The 18498-nt window shown below is 38.3% G+C and overlaps 1 protein-coding gene across 3 annotated transcripts; it reads right to left on the bottom strand.

Annotated features, from left to right (window-relative positions):
* Positions 1–364: 364 nt before the first annotated feature.
* LOC114456492 (zinc finger protein 525-like) lies at positions 365–18031 on the bottom strand. Of its 3 annotated transcripts, none has more exons than XR_003672832.1 (3): positions 17528–18031; positions 1164–2133; positions 365–1075 (listed from the first exon to the last, which is right to left on the bottom strand). XR_003672832.1 is itself a non-coding variant. In XM_028438276.1 (2 exons), exons 1-2 carry the CDS (start codon positions 17768–17770, stop codon positions 1300–1302), a joined length of 1077 nt encoding a protein of 358 aa, XP_028294077.1. In that variant the 5' UTR covers positions 17771–18031; the 3' UTR covers positions 365–1299. The 3 variants fall into 3 exon arrangements, 1 of the variants encoding a protein (XP_028294077.1); XR_003672831.1 differs by having other exon boundaries at positions 365–1072; XM_028438276.1 differs by having other exon boundaries at positions 365–2133.
* Between the last annotated feature and the right edge of the window lie 467 nt (positions 18032–18498).

The following is an 18498-nucleotide window of genomic DNA, read 5'->3' as shown; positions in this document are numbered from 1 at the left end:
TCAAGAGCGTTGGCCGTGTGAGCGCGCTCCCGATTTTTTTGTCATATTCGCACATTCGCAGGAGTTGAAAATATTGAACTCCTGCGACTGTTTTGCATGACGAAAGCTAACCAGAGTCTTTTTTGACAATGACGTCAGGCTGTCAACACAGACACCGGTCTGTTCACCCTTTCAACCATAGAGTAGAAGCTGTGTGTGACCACCTGAAGCTGTATGACACAGCCTTTACAACCGGGACTGGACTAGGAAGGATTTGGCGTGGAGGAGAATCAGAGAGCAGGTGGTAGTAGCAGGTAAAAGTTCTCTCTGTAGTTTTCATCTTTGAAAGTCAGCACTGAGCAAGGTTAGCATTAGCCGCTAATCACACCTTCTTTTTTCACTGGTGGTTTATGTTTATGAGAGGAGAAAAACTCACCGAGTTGGATGTGTCGCTGGTGGGCGGGGCTTCGCTTCAAAATGCAAACTTCAGACATTTTTTGATCCTGCGTAATCTGAAGTGGTGTATGTTTGCAAGGTTTCTCCCCGACAAATCCCGCAATGTCGACGTTTGTCTGAGAAAAGTGTATAAAGTGTGTGGGGAGGGGTTTTACAGCCTTAAAACATGTATAATAATTGTGAAAAAAATAAAGCTGATTACTTTGCAGATTTGGCCTATTGCAGGTTATTTCTAGAAAGTCACCTCCCGAATAAACGAGGGACAATTGTGTGTGACTGTGCCGTTCTCATTAATTTGAGGTCTTGCGGCCCATGTGCACGATCGACAAAAAAAGCCTCAGCGATCCACCGGTGGATCGCGATCAACGTATTGTGCAACCCTGGTCTAAAGCTTCCTCACCCTTTCTGCCACACCTTTCTTTGCCCGTCCATCATTTTTCACTCTCTTCTTTTCTTCTTTCCCCGTTGTGCTGACTGCACTCCCTGGAACATGTTGGGAAGCCTGATCTCTGCTCCCTGTCTCAAACACAACACTGTGAGTGGAGGGCAGCTGAAGTATACGGTCTCCGTTACCTGGTGAGGAGAGCCTGTCCTCACAGTGCTGACAGGGCTGAGACGAGGCTCCATGTGTGCTGCTCTGCTGTCCAACACAGACACAGAGTGAGACTGATTCATTCACAAACAGACATTTTCTGCTGGAAGCTACATTTGAATGATCTTTGACAAACCTGACAGTGGACACACTTGGAGGAACTCTTCCTGTTGTGGGTACATTTATGGACTTTTAGCTCCTCAGAACTCATCACATCCTTTTCACACTTGTCACATCTGAAAGGTTTTTTCTCATGAACTCGCTGGTGGAGATCAAGGTGATGTTTGTACTTGTAAGATTTGCCACATGTGTCTTTCTAAAGAGTGGCTGATTTGGTGATATTTAAACTGCTGATATGTTGTAAAAACTCCGTCACACTGGTCACAGCGACATACTTCATGTCCAGTGTGAGATCTCAGGTGTTGGGTGAGGGTTTGTTTGTAGAAATATATTTTTCCACAGAGGTCACAGCGATACAACTCTGATCTTGAGTGAGTCGTCATGTGCAACTTTAAAGATGATCTGTGTGTAAAAGCCTTTCCACACTCCTCACATTTGAACGCTTTGATTTCACAGTGAATTAATATATGATCTTTGAGGCTTCCAGATCGACTAAAAGTCTTTCCACATTCCTCACATCTGTAGGGTTTTAATTCTCTGTGGATACGTTGATGCTGTAATAAGTTGCTCTTCATAGTGAAGGTCTTGCCACATTCATCACACGTGTGTGGTTTCTCTCCACTGTGAAGAAGCTGATGAGGTTTCAGGTGCTGCTTTTGAGTAAAAGCCTTTCCACACACGTGACATTTAAACTTTTTAACTCCAGTATGAACAACTTCGTGTCTTGTTAAGTGAGATTTCTGCATAAAAGACTTTCCACATTCGTCACAGCTGAACGGTTTGGCTCCAGAATGGATTCGTTGATGTACAGTAAAGTTTGATTTCTTGGTGAAGGCCTTTCCACACTGGTCACATGTATGTGATTTGGCGTTCACAGGTTGGCTCTGTTGTTGAATAGTTTTGCTCTTAGATTTGTTTCTTTGCATTGGCTGAGCTTCAGCCTCCTGAGAGCATCGGGGCATCACTTTGTTCTGTCTTCCAGAGTCCTGTAGAACAGTTAGAGATTAAACAGAGAAGGAACAAGGATCAGACATGGCATCAAGCTTCAGTAGGAGCTCAACGTCAATCGAACAACCACATGGACGTCAGGATCCAAAGTTTACCAGCAGAACACTGACCAAAGCATCACACTGCCTCCACGTCTCAGTGGCAGGGATAAATAAATAAATAAATATTAACGTTTATGATCAAATGAAGGGAATTTGATTAAAAATGAAGTCACTGTGAAGCTTATTTACATTAGGGTCATTCCATGTCATTTGTGTGTTTATTTTTTTCCATTTTCCACTTCCAATATCTTAGGAACTACACCACAAAGGAAACTGAAATTTGGTGAAGTAATACAGCACACCTATTGTCTCAGAATATACAAACATATCTGCTATACATCCTATCTGGTGGGCATGCCAGCTCCTCAAAATTGGAAAAAAAACTTTGTAGGGGTTTGGGGCTCGAACATGTTTGGGCCTTCAGTAACAACTTAGCATATGCCTCAGCTCCCTGTAATTTGATCAGCCTTGAGCTATGTACACAGACTGTTCAGATCACTGATTCGTTTTTTTTTTTACTATTTTCACTGGCCCATAACTGCATGTGGGAATGTAAGAGACAAATCTGATCTCTGTTTTAATTCATAGTATAAGGGTTACTTTTTCTTGGAATATCAAAATGTTTTTCTTGATGCGACCCCAATTTAGGGGCTATTTCACCACTGACACGTGGCTCCAAAAATCCAAACCATGCATCAGCAGCATGAATTCAGCTTTAGACCTCAATTACATCACAGAAATCAATATATATTGAAATTATATTGTGTATCGTGATATGGCTTGAAATTATGGATCTATTTAAAAAAAGGCCTTAGTTCACAGACATACCATTGCATGCTGACTGAAGTTTAATATTTTGCTTGAGTCAAAGGACTGGACCATAGGTTTGTGTGTTTTCAGTTTGAAAAAAACCTAGAAAAAAAATTAAAATAAATAAATTTTAGTTGGAAGTATGCAGATCTAAGTAACTGTATCGTATCGGTTTGGAAAAATGTGGTATTGGTGCATCTCTATTATTAATGCTTCAAAACAAATACAAATATTTATTCAGCACATCCCAACAAAGCCCTATATAAAATAAAATAAAATGTCTAATGTCACTTATGTGTTCATTAAGTAATGAACACATATGAACCTACTTCAATAACAAAAGGGTTGGTGGTTCAACTTCCACTCTACCCAAGTCATTGCTGTTGTGTCCTTGAGCAAGGCACTTTACCCTCATTGTCTCATATAAATGGGTATTCACTAATCACTGGAGAACTCTTTTCTTTAAATATCCATCTAATTACAGTACAGCAAAGATATCAAGAAAAATGAATTATTATTTGTAAGCATCTATTAATAATATAATTATTAGCAATAAATTTTTCAAAGTTTAATCTATTACCTTGAAAACTACAAACAACCTTTGTCAAGCAGGGTTGGAGTCAATTCCATTTTTCAGTTATAATTACGTCTTCAACTATGCATGGTCACTTACAATTCAATTACAATTATAGCAATCAGCATTTATCCAGATTACAATTAAATTATGGTTATGTTTTATCCCCTGAAAGTCATTCACAATTATGTTCTTAATTACTAAAGTTCAATTACAATTAATCACAAATTCTGAGTCTGAAATGAGCAAAACACCATAGAACTTAATCTTCCTCTTGTGTTAGCTTTTTGTTAGCATCTATTACGATAACTAGTGCTGTCAAGAGATTAAAAAAAATTATGATTAATTAATTATGCTCTGTAATTAATTAATATAATTAATTTATATTTCAATCACACTTAAAATTGCTCAGAAACACCCTCAACTTGAGGTTTTTTCATTTAAACTACATTATTGTGGCAAAACACAGATCTATAATAAAGTGGCTTTATAGTCATTTACTGTTTGTTTTTAACAAACGAACAGATGCAGGCGTATCCATTTACATTTCGCTGTACTTGAGATGAGTCCCAAGTGCCATATTGATGTGTACTTTTGTCAATCTTCAAATAATAGAAAATACAAATGAAAAGAAACGTCATATGTAGTGCTACAAGTTAGCACATCATAAACAGTGAGAACACTTTTTTGACACTGGACTTGATGCTTTTTCTCTCCTTCATATAATAATATTTATCCAGTGAGTTTGAGCAACAACACATCATCAGTAGGGTAAAACTAACCTGTCTCACGACGGTCTAAACCCAGCTCACCGTTAGCACTGTCCGTGCTAGCTGTCCATTTTATCATGCACATGTCCCATGAAATTAAACCAGGGAAATCGCACACACTATTTTACTTTGCACCTGCAAATAAACCCCTTTATAACACCTATGTACACCTCTTTGTACATCCAACCTTCAAACATACTCATTTGGTCATAATTGACAACTGTACTTATGCTCCCACATGAATGCATACTTCCGACGGGCACTGTACTAGTTATTGTTGATGCGAGTTCTTCTTCTTCGTCCTAAGCATTTGGTGGCTTAGCGGCTAGATTTCCATAGCATCATCTCCACCAAAATTAACGTTGATGTTGATGCCGACATAGCCACGTTGTTCCAGCTCTAAGTTTTACATTTTTAATATTTTTGGTGTCATGTCTGAGCCTTTTTTGTGTCAGTATACCCCTTGATTTTTAAACGGTAAAATGATCCTCAAGAGAATCATATAAATAAATAAAAATTTGTTGTGCTACTTGATTACCGGCAGTGTTTTCCTTTGCAGGGCGCCTCAGCCCCTCAACAGGATCACACCCAGAATTTCAATTCGTAGATTATAAAAAAATATTCTGATAATTTGTTATTTTATATTAAAGGGCCTAGAACAGTTGTTTTATGAAATAAAAAAGTTAATTCTAATTTGTGCAATTTCAGTGTAATGCATTGCTATTGTTTCATGACACCTATTAAAATGAATTTCTCCTCTTCTCTGTGCACCTCTCACAACACCGATACCGACATGCCCACTCACACTTGGAGAGAGCGTGTTGCCTACTACACAATAAAAACAAACAACAAACAGCCAAAAATGTTAATGTACGATCGGTGGTTAAAAGGTTCTCTCCCTCAAGTACAGTAAGGCCCTATAATTTCCATGTTAGGTGAATCAGTGGCGCCGCCAGCCGGAATCCTGTACGCACTGTGCTTGCAATTTTTTTTGAAGGTGTGGGAAAAAAATAAATAAATAAATGGTTTAAAGAGTCTCTCCTCAATCCTGTGTCGTTTAGTATACATGGGGTCACGAGAAGCGATTAACACCTAACAACTAGCTCCCGTACTACCCACGTCTGTCCAGCCAATTTCAGGTCCATCACATCACTGTCTTTTCTTTTTTAAAGCTTTGCTGACATTTGCCAGTGTCTCTCCACTTCCGGGTTCTTCTTCTTCTGTTTACTCACAGGAGAGTGCATATTTCTCCAGTATTGGCTTCCCTTCATTGGCTTCCTGTAAAATCTAGAATACAGTTTAAAATCCTCCTGTTAGCCTCCAAAGCTCTACATGATCAAGCTCCTGTGTATCTTAAAGACCTGTTAGTGCCCTATCAGATCACTCCGCTCTCAGTTTGCTGGTCTTCTGGAAGTTCCTAAAGAAGTAGAACAGGAGGCTGAGCAATCAGCAACCAGGCTCCTCGCCTTTGGAACCAGCTCCCAGTCTTAGTACGGGAGGCTGCTACTCTCCACTTTTAAGGCTAAACTCAAAACCTACTTATTTGCTAAAGCATATACCGTATAAGAGCGTTAACCTAACCACTAGGAACAAAGCCTTAAACCTAAAAATAGGAACTAAAAACTAAGATTATAAAATAGAACACCAACATTATATTCAAACACGATCCACCATCTACACATAGCTCTAATGGGCTGCAATGGGATGATGTCCAGTCAGACACAGTGTGCCGGGTAGTAGACAACCCCCTATTTCTGTCCCTCTTTGCATAACCCATCATACTGCTCACACTGCTTCACACCATTTACGAAACCTTGTCTGTAGTGGTAGCACGGAGGATACCACAAGACGTTTATTGTTAACCTAACCACTAGGAACAAGTGTATCATGTTTTTCCTGCAGTCTGTGCCTTCTCCTCGCCCTCCGCCCTCTTTTCTGTTTCAGGTGTCTTGATGCTGGAGCTGGTGGTTCCTGATCGATGGCTCAAGGCTCAACTAGTCTGCAACACTCGGATGGACTGATCATTGGCTCACGGCTCAACTTGTCTAGGACACTAGGATGTACTTCCCTCTGTTCACTAACCCCAACCAGTCAAAACGGATGTCTGCCACCTCTGAACCTGGTTCCGCTGGAGATTTTTTCCTATAAAAAAGTGGGAGTTTTTTCTTCCCACTGTTGTTAAATGCTTGTTCATGTGGATCTTGTTGTGTTCTTTCTTTCTTATTATGGACTTTATATTTTGCGCTTTGAGATGACTTTGTTGTAATTGCGTTTTAATGGCGACAGTTCAGAATTCTTATTCTTCTAATTTGTACTAAGGCTGAAACGATTCCTCGAATAACTAAAATTATTAGATTACAAGAATTATCCGAAGCAAATTCTCTGCCTTGAAGCTTCGTTTAATTCATGTGACGTCAGCAAAGTCCGTATCACGTCCGCATTGTACGCAGTCTCTGGTTTCACCTGGACTGAATTAATTGACGCGCATCATTTTCTCTCTAGTGTACGACGAGGACACCGGTGGAATGCGAAAAATCCAGAAAATGTCTTAAGTGTGGTACCTTTTACGCTTCACAACGCAGACAACGTAGTCCAGTGTAGATAGATCTTGCCTACCATAACTTCCAAGGACTTCCACAATACTGCAGCAGCTGAAAAGAAAACCTCCTCACGTGAATGCCACTTCTGCAAGTGGTGTCAGAGCCTCCACAAGTTAATGCATTTTATCCTGTATTATGAGTTAATAGTGATGAGGCATAAGTAACTAGAGGGCAAATGTGCTAAAGTATCACTCGCATTACAAACGCACGCAGACACGGACACACATGCGAACATGAACACACACAAACACACATGGACACGGACACACATCTCAAAACATGTCCTCACCACACATAAGGTATTTATAATAAAAATATACTAAAATAATGTAAAGTAAAACAAAACAAAACACTAAACATTTATACAAAAAACAACAGAAATACACAAAATTTGAGATTACAGCTGAAAAGGTCTGATTGTTATTTATAATTGTTTTATTTACATTTATTTCTTAAAAAATGTATACACTGTGTACCTGTTTGGCTTAATATTTTAATTTATATTCATTCTTTGTTCTCAGGTGGGTAATTTGCAGAAGGGGCAATCCTTTTTTGTAATGCTGTATTGTATTAAGACAAAACTAAGGCTAAATGGCCTTTACTATTCAAGTTAAATATAGTTCATAGTTTTACATGTTTTACAGTAAGTTGACTTAACTGTATTGTTATTTAATTGTTGGCACTGGCACTTATAAACACTAAATGGTTAAATTACAATAAATGGGCTTAGTTTTGGAGCCAATGTCGGAGTTAGAATAAATACCTCTGTTTTTTTTGAGAACTAAAAGCCAAATGCTTGATCATTTTACAGCCACATCATTTTCGTTATGCATTATTTGTTTTGGTTGCTTAAAAACGCAAAAAAAATTTTTTTATCCGATTAATCGATCGATAAAGTGCTAGATTAATCGATTCCAAAAAGAATCGATAGCTGCAGCCCTAATTTGTACAGTATGTTGCATTTCCGGAAACAAGACCCTAACGTGTCATGTATGGACGTATAGTGTGAGCAGTCAGATCGTGTCAGAATGTCGCTCCGTATAGTGTGAGAACATGATTTGTGAGCTGCGCACATTAGGGCTCTGCAATTGAGTTGCACAGTTTGAGCAGGAGCTGAGTACAACGATTGAGAATGTTTGTGTGTTTTGACCTAACACTGTTGCCGTAGTAGTCGGAAGTCGCCATCTTGAAAACCCATGGCCTGGTAGTCTCTACTACGGTTTGAAAAAACATATGCTTTGAGTATGAGTGCATTGTTTGAAAACACTCCTAAGACTGTTTGAGAAAGTTAAGCATAAATAAACGGTGTGTTATATAAATCACCACTGATCGCTGTATATAAATGGGTTCTCCCATAGACGCTTGCATGAAGCTAGCAGACTTTTTGTATAGTGCTATTTTCTTTTTATAAGAACACTAATATGTATTTGTATGTTCAGTTTATAGTGTTTCCTGAGTAAAGACTCTAAGCGGATCTTCTGTATCAGAGTTTTTCTTGAAAAAATAAAATAAAAATGTAAAAGAAATTTTATAAAATCGATTTTTGAAGTTAATGAATCGATTCAGAATTGTGGATGATTAAAATCTCGATTCTTATGTGAATCAGTTTTTCCCCCACCCCTACTCTTGACAGGACTCGTGTCAACACCACAAATCCCAAGCCCCAGGGTGTAACAAAGGCTTGGAAGGGAAAGCAGTCATTGGCTTCTTCAAGAGCAAGGCTGTCCCTCCTCCTCCTTCCACTACGCAGGTAAAGGATGCCAATAAAGCTGAACTGGACAACTACTTGATGACTCCGACCATTGATGGAGATGAAGATCTACTGGCCTGGTGGAGAGTGCACAGTGGTGATGTTTTTTAATTCGGAATTAGTTATTCCGAATTAAATAATTCGGAAGTAAAGTGTTCTGCTTCGTGTTTACATGGAAATAGTAGTTCCCGAATTGAGGTTTACATGGAAAACCGATTTATTCAGCTTTATTTATTTACGCTTTAGGTCTGGGGTTTGGGAAGGGTTCTGATTGGACAAGGGGAGAATGTGAGATATCACGTCTATTGGGAAAAACACAACAAACCTTTTATTGTCAGCTGTAACACAGAAAACCACACATGAGAACTGTTCTCGCTTTTATTTTGATTGTAGTCTTGGAGCAGCAGCTAGATAACACACGATTTCAGTTTGGACCACTGAGCGGAAGTAAGTAAGTAATTTATTTATAAAGCGCTTTTTGCAGATAAAATCACAAAGTTGTGGTAAAAAATACAAGTGCAACATCATAATAGAATAATAAAACATAGGTGCATAAACATCTTAAGAGCAGCAACATTAAATGATAATAAAAATGTTAAATCCAGTTAACTAAAAGCTTTTCTGAAAAGCAAAGTCTTCAACAGTTTCTTAATAGTGCCCACACAGTTGAGCTCCCTGGGAGACTGTTGCAGGTTGTTCCAGAGTCTGGAACACCAGGTGTCCTCGGGTTTTCGATTCAGTTTTTGGGATCTTTAGGAGACACTGACCTGAAGACCAAAGGCTTCGCCCTGAAGTGTAGGGGCACAACAAATCCGTGATATATTTAGGGGCCTGACCATGTAACGCTCAGAACATTAGAACTAATATTTTGTACTCTATTCGAAACTTAACTGGAAGCCAGTGCAGAATAGCAAGAATGGGGGTAATGTGGGATGTTCTGGAAGCACCAGTTAAAAGTCTGGCAGCAGCGTTCTGAACGATCTGGAGTCTGTTTAGTCATGTGACAAAATTGATTTGTCACATGACTGTTCCATGGTTTGAGTTTGTTTTATTTTGTTTCACCACTACCTGGGCTGTAGCTCTTTGTTTTTTCGACTGCTGCCAACTTGTTTGTAGTGTTATTTCAGCAAATTTCAGTTTTACAGTTACAGTTGGGGACCTTTGCAATTGAATATCCTAGTTACAGTTCATCAACCAAATTAAATTGTATCAACTAAGTGAATTAATAAAAATGGCCTGTGTGAAGGCTTTTTCAAATGAAAAAAATATCCTGTGAAACCTGTGACCTGTTTATCTGCACAACTCAAAGAATCAGAATGGAGAATCATTTAGAACTAGTGATGTAACGATTCACTCAACTCCCGATACAATTCGATTCACGATACTGGGTTCATGACACGATTCTCTCACAATTTATTTTACAAAATGGGACTGTACATAAATGACTGAAAAATATTCCTTTATTTTTTTGGGAAAAATACTGTACTATTTTCCTTTTATTTTTCATTGTCAAAAGAATCCCTTGATAAACTTTTCAAAACAATGCAATTTAACTAAAAATAAATCTTGAATGAAATAAATAAAGGAATAATATACATGAAGAAGCCTATTCATTTAAATTCTGGTTCTATAGTAAACAATACAAAACTGCATAATAGTTCTTTTTCTTTTTAAAAGTGCAACCGAAAATGTATTTTGTGCCTTAACAATTGGACTTCAAAAAAAAAAAAACACATTGCACTGTATTTGCATCAGATATTTATTTGGACCAGCAGAGGGCGCTGGTAACCCAGTGGTCGGTTGGCATGCAGATATCTTGCAGTGAAGAAGAGATGCTATGCTAGCAGACAGAGCTAATAGAAAAATGTGACTTTTACATATATTCACCTAAAATTACAGATATTCTTTCAGTGCTAAAGGGGTAAGGAATCATTTATGAACATGTTTAAGAGTAGAAGGTGGCCAGAAAGAAAGTAATAGACGATTCCGCCCGCCGCCTCCACTTCTGCTGGTTAAAAAAAGTACTGCGATTCAATTTTCACAGCATCGATGTGAACCGTGATACCTATGAATTGATTTTTAACTGCCTTACAATTAATCATTACATCCCTATTTAGAACAGGAATAAAATTTGAGAATTGGAATCAGAATTGTTAAAATCTAGATTATGCCCAACCCTAAATATGAGCCTGTTCTAAAGGTGAATTCACACAGACTGCCACTTCAGCAACTATAGCCTTTTAAATCATCTGTGATTAGTCGTGCTTTTTGGTTGCTTCATCACTTCAGTGACATGACGGCAGGGGATTAGTGTGTGAATAATATATGTCTGTGGGGGCGGAGCAGCCGTAGAGGGCTGCTGCAGAGAGAGGGCGGCTCTTATAATAAACAGCTCCACTTGTACTTACAATTTAAATGCTCAACTTACGGAGTTTCTAAAGGATGAGTTCACCTAAAATATAGCAACATTTAGAAGGTGTTTTCAAGGAGTATTCCACTTTCTTTTGCCCAGTTAGTTGCGAAAAGTCGACTAGTCATCAATTATTGTAAAACGATTAATCGACTAATCGGATGTCAAATCGTACAATTATTTGCTCTATGTTGCTACAATGTTTTAAATTTGGCTTGGGTCAAATTACGACAAATAAAACAATAAATAAATAAATAAAACAATTTCCAACTTAAGGTGTAAACAGGTTCCTTACAAACACAAAATAAATTGAGTACATTAACACTAGTAACCGCAATAGTGTTTTTACTGATTAATATAAACCACTGCTGCTGAATCTAGTTTATTGTATATCTGATAATGAGTTACATAAAGTTATGATTGATAAATATCTCACTGATTTACTATAATTAAACCACATCAACCTTAATGTTTTAATCATTAATATACTGAGAGCAGTACTAATGGGATATTCTGGTTTAGTAGTCACAATATTTGCATTACTGTCTAATGGGGCCAGCTTTGTCTGTGTGAACACGTGAAATATAATTAAAAAATAGTGCGTTTTACAAGTTTGGACGGATGAATATAGACGATAGTTTTATGCCAAAAATATTTGACATGTTAGCTTTTATCCTTCCATAAGTTCAATCTGAGGGGAGGTAGAGAGCACTGAGCTCACCGAGCATAGTGACAGAGCGCATGTGGGGCGTGTTTATCGCACCTGGGGGGAGGCGGGGAAGAATGCTGTTACGCACAGCGCACCTATCCTGCCTATAAATAGGCTGGCAGTAGGGTAACTCACCCCTCCCCATCTTCAGATAGCCACTCAGCTGCACTCCGCTCTGCTGGCGGCGGCGCGCCTCGTCTGCGGGCGTGTGCTCGCCTGTTCAGAGTTTGACAGCCGCGCCTTGACTGGCTGGACACTGCTGGATCCTTTTGATTACAAGGTTATGTTTTGGGTTTAGACCTGGCGGGATTGGTAGTACTGTTTTCATGTTTTCTTTGGGTGGGTTTAGACGGGGTTGGTTTTCGTTTCTTAGTTTGTGTGTGGCCTCAGCTCTGCAGGCCCTGTACAGGGTTAACCTGGAACTGCACCTTTTTGTTCTGTTTAGCTGACTCGTCAGGTCCAACTTTCAGTTCTTACTTTGTAAATCGTTACCTTGTCTTTCTTTGTTTTTTTGTTAGTTTTGGGACATGGGATTTAGGGCTTTGTTGATTGCTCCTTTTTCCTCAGGAAGCAGTGGAAACCCAGAAATCCTGGCAATGCATAAATAAAAATGTTAAAATTGTATATCCTGGTTTTCCTGTGTCCTTTATAAATATGTTCATTCCTTTCGGGTCGTAACAAATGCGCCGAGTGTGGAATGCGAAGAGCATATACTCGCAGTGCATACACGATTCCACACCAAAGAGGAGGACATCATCAGGGGGGTCAGAACTGATGGACGATGATACAGGGGTGACAATTTTTTCAGTGTGTGCGAGTGAAAATTTCATCTGGTCGCATCTGTGCGAGTTCATATGGATGACCTTATTTTGGACGGCGCACTTCTCTCTCTCACGGAGCCAGGCATAATGAGCCCTTCACTGAGTGAACGCTCACATTGAGGGTAGCAGTAAAAAGGAAGAATGTGCTGTGATCAGAATCATCATGGAGGGACCAGAACTGATGGACTATGATACAAGGCCAGATGCTCAGCTGTGGTTCTCCCAGGGCAGGGGTCTGCAACCTGCGGCTCTGGACCCTCATGTGGCTCTTTGACTCTTATGCAATGACTCCCAATAGCTTTAAAAAAAAAAAAACTATTAAAATAAAAAAATTATTATTATTTTTGTTAAAGAGGCTATTAATGATTAATGACAAGTAAAATCAAGATATAACAATTGGTTAACCTAAAAATAAATCACTTTGTACAATGACTCAGCACCTTCCTACTTCACCTCATGCAACATCTACAGACCATCAACTTTCCTGCACCTGTGACTAACCTTAAGTTTTAAATCACTGGTAAGAAACTAAACCAACATAAACACTATTCTGGAAGAAAATAAAGATTTTAATTGTGTGGGAACAGATTCATTTAACCACCAATGTACAGGTTAAATATGTATGTTTTATGTGTGGCAAGAAAAGAGTAATTAGCATGTGTTGATCATATGATCATGTGTTAATAAACTCAAGTTACTTTTGTAGCTTTTCAAATACATTAACTAAAAAAAAATCTTCTTGATATAACATTGTGTTCATGTAAACTGTTTTTAAATTGCCATCTACATGATCAATGAAAATCAAGTCAATTTAAATTAAACATGATTCTATATAATTTTGACTGTATAGAATTTAATACACTGTATTGTCTTCATTGATAAGGTATTTTTTGGCTCCCAGGAAGACTTTAATCCATGTGAGATGAGGTTAAATGGTTACTTGTAAAGTAAAGGTTGCAGACCCCTGACCAGGGGAAGAGGATTAGTAGACCCACTATAAGAATTGGATCCTCTGAATTTAATTCCATGGGGTGAAGCAATGCATCTTCTTTTAAAATTATACAAAAGAAATGACCTGTTATTTCAGCCACTGCTTGTTGCCAGAAAACGTAATATTGTCACTGAAACATTAAAACCTTTTGCAAATATCTCAAGTCATTGTCAATATTTACGTCATACAAAACTATGGTACGCCAGTTAAGTGAACTATTCATCAGCATGCATGGCTATGCTGTACAACCCCCCGCTTTAAAACAAAAAATGGTGCGACCAAATTCTGTGCTGGTGCGACCAACTGAGAAGGTTAGTTGCACCAGTGCTACCACTGGAAAAGTTTGTGTAGAGCCCTGTAATGACAGTAAGATGTGAACTTTTTACTCGTCTCTTCCTTTCATTAAGTGGTTAGCATTAGCTCTGAGCCCAGTCTTCTGTGTCGGTGAGTTAGCTTTAGTCCTCTTTCCAGTTGGTAAGTGCTGCTGCAGGTTCCTCTCTGTCACTGTGTTTGTGGGAACTTTGGGTGGATCTGATGGAGTTCACTTTGTTGGAGGGTTTTCTGGTCTTAACCAGGTAGCAGAGCTACGTGTGTGAGCAGCGTCGACAGCGCTGAGCTCCTGGTAAGAGGGGCATATTCTTATCAGTGGGAATGTTTTTGATGACATATCTCTCAGAGCAAAGATAAATAGACGGTGGGATGAGCCACTCCTCATGAAAAAACAATGTCCAGCCCATCCACAGCAATTAGAAGACGGTGATGACGTAACCGACAATTGTCGACAAATGACTCATTCTGTTATTGCTTTTTGTCGACTAATTGTTGCACCCTTACTCGACGTCTAAAAAAAAGATGACTGACCCTAAATATAAACCCCTGACCTAATGCTCCAAAGAGCACCGCCTTAACTCACAGCGCCACAGTAATGGCCAGACATCAAGCTGTATTACAGTATGAAACAAAGTAATTTCAATGTTGAGCCCTAAATGTGTATTAATTTAAATTGTCACCTCCCCCTTTACATTTGCCACAGGTTTGTACCCAGAGAACTTTACTACAAATGTCATTAGATGTTTTAATACAGATCAACCTCAGTGTCTTTCCCTAAATGATCTGCATCCACAAAGCTATACAGAAAATTACTGATTGCAAAAAAAAATCATTTGTAATGATGTGAGCACGTCTGTGGTGTGTGATGTCACTAATGTGTGTCAGATAAGAGTGTCGAGGTAAATTAAAGCGTTCCTTAGGAAACGGTGTTCAGGTGGGCGGAGCCAGGTTGAAACCCAGGGTTTCTATGATAAATCCTGTCAACGAGGAGGTTTAGTTCATGAACTATGTCACCATGGTGACATAGTTCATGAACTATGTCACCATGGTGACAAACTCAGAGAAGAACATACCTCGCATTCAGGAATGGGATACTCAGAGTTTCCCTCATTTGAGGCCGAACATATACTCAGAGTATGAACATAACCCGCTTTACGAAATACCCCTCAGTGCTGACAGTGGTTTGTCATCACCAGAGCCGTATAGAGAGAGAGTTGCATCAACTCCGTTCACTCCAATGGTTCAGTTTTTTCACAGCAATGGCAGTTCATGCTGACTCGCATTTGTTCCCCGGAAGTTATCAGTTCACTGATGAAGCCTATTGAAGCCACAGCAGAGAGAGAGTTTGTGACACTATTTTGAACAGTAAGACATTTAAATAATCATATTGATATTATTATTATTATTATCAATGTATATAAATTCATTAACGTGTTCATTAAAGCATGTTAGTGGATTATCCCACCACTAAACAAGTAGATTTTAAGGGATAAATAGCAGATAACGGGTAAGGATTTGCTCACATTATTGGATAAAGTAACAGCGTTAACCTCAAGGTTCAGTTATATTAATGCCATTTCATCCAACAATGTGGAATTAGACAAAATAAGTTTGAAATAAAAATAAGATTCAACCATGGCTCTAATATATCTGCTGGCTTAGCAATTCTGTTTTGTAATTCTCCTGGAAAACTTAAAACTTTAAACTTTAGTAACACTGGACATTGGCTTATTACTGATGATCTCCATTACTTCCTGGTTAATGTCTATGGTTTCAGTAACTTGCTCCAAAATGAATAATTAATTGGGAATATTTCCCGAGTTATTGAGGAACTACAAATTAAATTTCTTTCAGAAAATATAATTATAGGTGGGTATTATAATATGGTTGATAACAAATGCCTAGATAGATTTCCCACAAAAGGTCATAAAAAATAAAACTCTTCTAATCCCGTTATTGCTAATTTATGTAGCAATTTCAACTTAATCCCTGGTGCTTCAATTTTCCAGAAACCAAAAAGTATATTTGGCATAAATCCAACAGTTCTACTTGATCAAGAATAGATTTCTGGTTAAATTCTTGCTCTTTGTTATCATGTGTGTCTGAGTGTAGCAACTCAGCAGCTCCTCTCACAGACCATTGTGAAATTAATCTGACATTCAAACCTCCAATCTTCAAACCCAGAAACAGAAGCTATAGGAAATTCAATGCAAATTTATTGAATGAGACTTTTTGTAATAGGACAGGGGTCCCCAATCCTGGTCCTCAAGAGCCACTATCCAGCATGTTTTAGATGTTTCCCTCTGCCAACACACCTGATTGAAATGACCAGGATCGTTATCAGGCTTCTGCAGAGCTTGATGATGAGTTCATCATTAGAATCAGGTGTGTTGCAAGAGGGAAACATCTAAAAGATGCTGGATTGTGGCTCTTGAAGACCAGGATTGGCCACCCCTGTAATAGGATTACAACTTAAATATTGAAAATTATGAAAGATGACTCAGTTGACTTACATTTCTCATTGGGAATTGTTGAAGTTCAAAATAAGGGAATTTTGGGAAAATTGTAAACTGTCAAAATAAAATAAATGAAGTCAACTTAAAAGGCCCATGTTGCGCGAAATCAACTTTCCTGTGCTTTAAACATGATAGAAGTGTTTTTTTCATTGATTACCTCAATCGTTAGTTAGAGGGTGATTTGCTCCTTTCTTACTGCAGGGCGAGCTCAAACACCTCGCTACATTTTGATGACGCGTTCCCACTTTGATGATGAATCTTCTTCCACTGTACATTCTCACAAGCTCTATGGTCTGATATTCATAACTGGTTCTCAACTAAAAAAATTTTCAGAAAAGGATATTATTTTTGGTCTTATAATGCAAAACTCATACCATGACTTCCTTATAAATATCATTATTCTTTTTTATACACAAAGCAAAATGCTTAAAAATCAAACCTCACTTTTCACGATATTTTAAATCCCTTAAAATGGAAATAATAATAATAATAATAAAGCAAATCATTTGTTAAACATGATTGAAGAATTTACACTGACAGAAAATCCATAGCCCCCATTAAATCTGTATTCTACTGTACCTTTGATTTATTCCCTTTAAAAGCCCCTATGTATGTGTGTTTGTTTATTTTATATTTGTCTTTATTTGTGTGATTTTTTTTCTCTCTTTCTTTCTATTTTGCTCCTCTGTGTAGAGATTGAATTTGTGGGTTTGACTTTAGTATTCTATCTATTGTAATTCCGAACGTTGTCTATGACATTCAAGTGCCTAGTTATATGTATATATTCTGTACCTTTGATTAATTAAAAAAAAACTCTTTATGCGGCTCTAGTTTTCACCAAGCTGTCACTGACATAACCCGGAAGTGACGCCACGCCGACCGTCCCTATAGTAATGTTGTTGATCACTTCTGATTATCATGGCGTTTCATATCATGTTAATGCAAATGCATCCATTTACACGTATCAATGTATATATATATATTGTCTCCTCGTTAAACTTTGAGCTGTTTAATGACTGTATTTAAACTAGTTGTGAGGAGCACTCTTACCTCTTCCTTCACAGAGTATTGATCTGCGGCGTTGGACGGAAACTCCTCAGTTTCTTCTTTGAAGCTTTTCTCTGCGTTATGAGCAAACATTCCGTCCCATAGAAGCTCCACCGGCACAGCTTTCCTCCTGCAGCCTTCATCACTGTCCGTCTCACTCCGCTTCACTGAGCTCTGCTCCCTCAACACTTCTTCTTCCTTTTTGACGGCAGTCATCATCCAGCTCGTTGGTGCATTAGCGTCCATTGTGTTTTCTTTCCCACTGTGTTTGCAGCTGTCCTGATGCTAACTTTACAATCTTTAGAACTTTTAGACAGCGACCATTAGCGCCTCCGTCTTTGGCCGTCCGCCATCTCACTGTTGTCAGGAACTACACTAGTTGCCAGATACAGCCATTCTCCGCATGAAATATGTTGATAACCACGGAAATGACCCCCAAACCATCCGTTCAGCGTCCAAACAACAACATAAATATCACCTTTGACCAACTTATTCATTATTTGCTAATTAAGTTCCTTTTTAAATCTCACAAGCAACGAGAAAATACTCAACTTGGCAACCACGCTCAAAGTTCCTCTGACGTCACAATCATTTAAAAATAACAAATAACTTTATTGTCAAAATCCTTTGAAAAAAAAACGTTTAATCGTGATTTTACAGTGAATAAAGTAGTGACTGTCATGTATGGACCAAGATGGTCTGGGTATCATTGGATAATCCCTAATTCATCTGTGAACCAAAAAAAAGAACGGTGTTTCTTCCTCTCCTTTTCAAACAAAAAACAAGAAAACCGCTTTACCGTTTTAATAATAAAAAAAAAAAAAACATAAAATAAACTAATACTATCCCTTTTTTCGATTGACGTGTGTCCTTTTCTCCTTTTCCTTTTTACAACTGAAAACTGAAAAACAGCAGTTTTCGTTTTCCATTCTCCTTTCCCCTTTTAGAATTGAAAATAGAAAATCAGCTGTTTC

This window comes from Gouania willdenowi, chromosome 22 (genome assembly GCF_900634775.1).
Source record: "Gouania willdenowi chromosome 22, fGouWil2.1, whole genome shotgun sequence".
NCBI lineage: Eukaryota > Metazoa > Chordata > Actinopteri > Blenniiformes > Gobiesocidae > Gouania > Gouania willdenowi.
The sequence above is the reverse complement of the archived record's forward strand: the minus strand, read 5'-3'. Positions and strand labels throughout refer to the sequence as shown.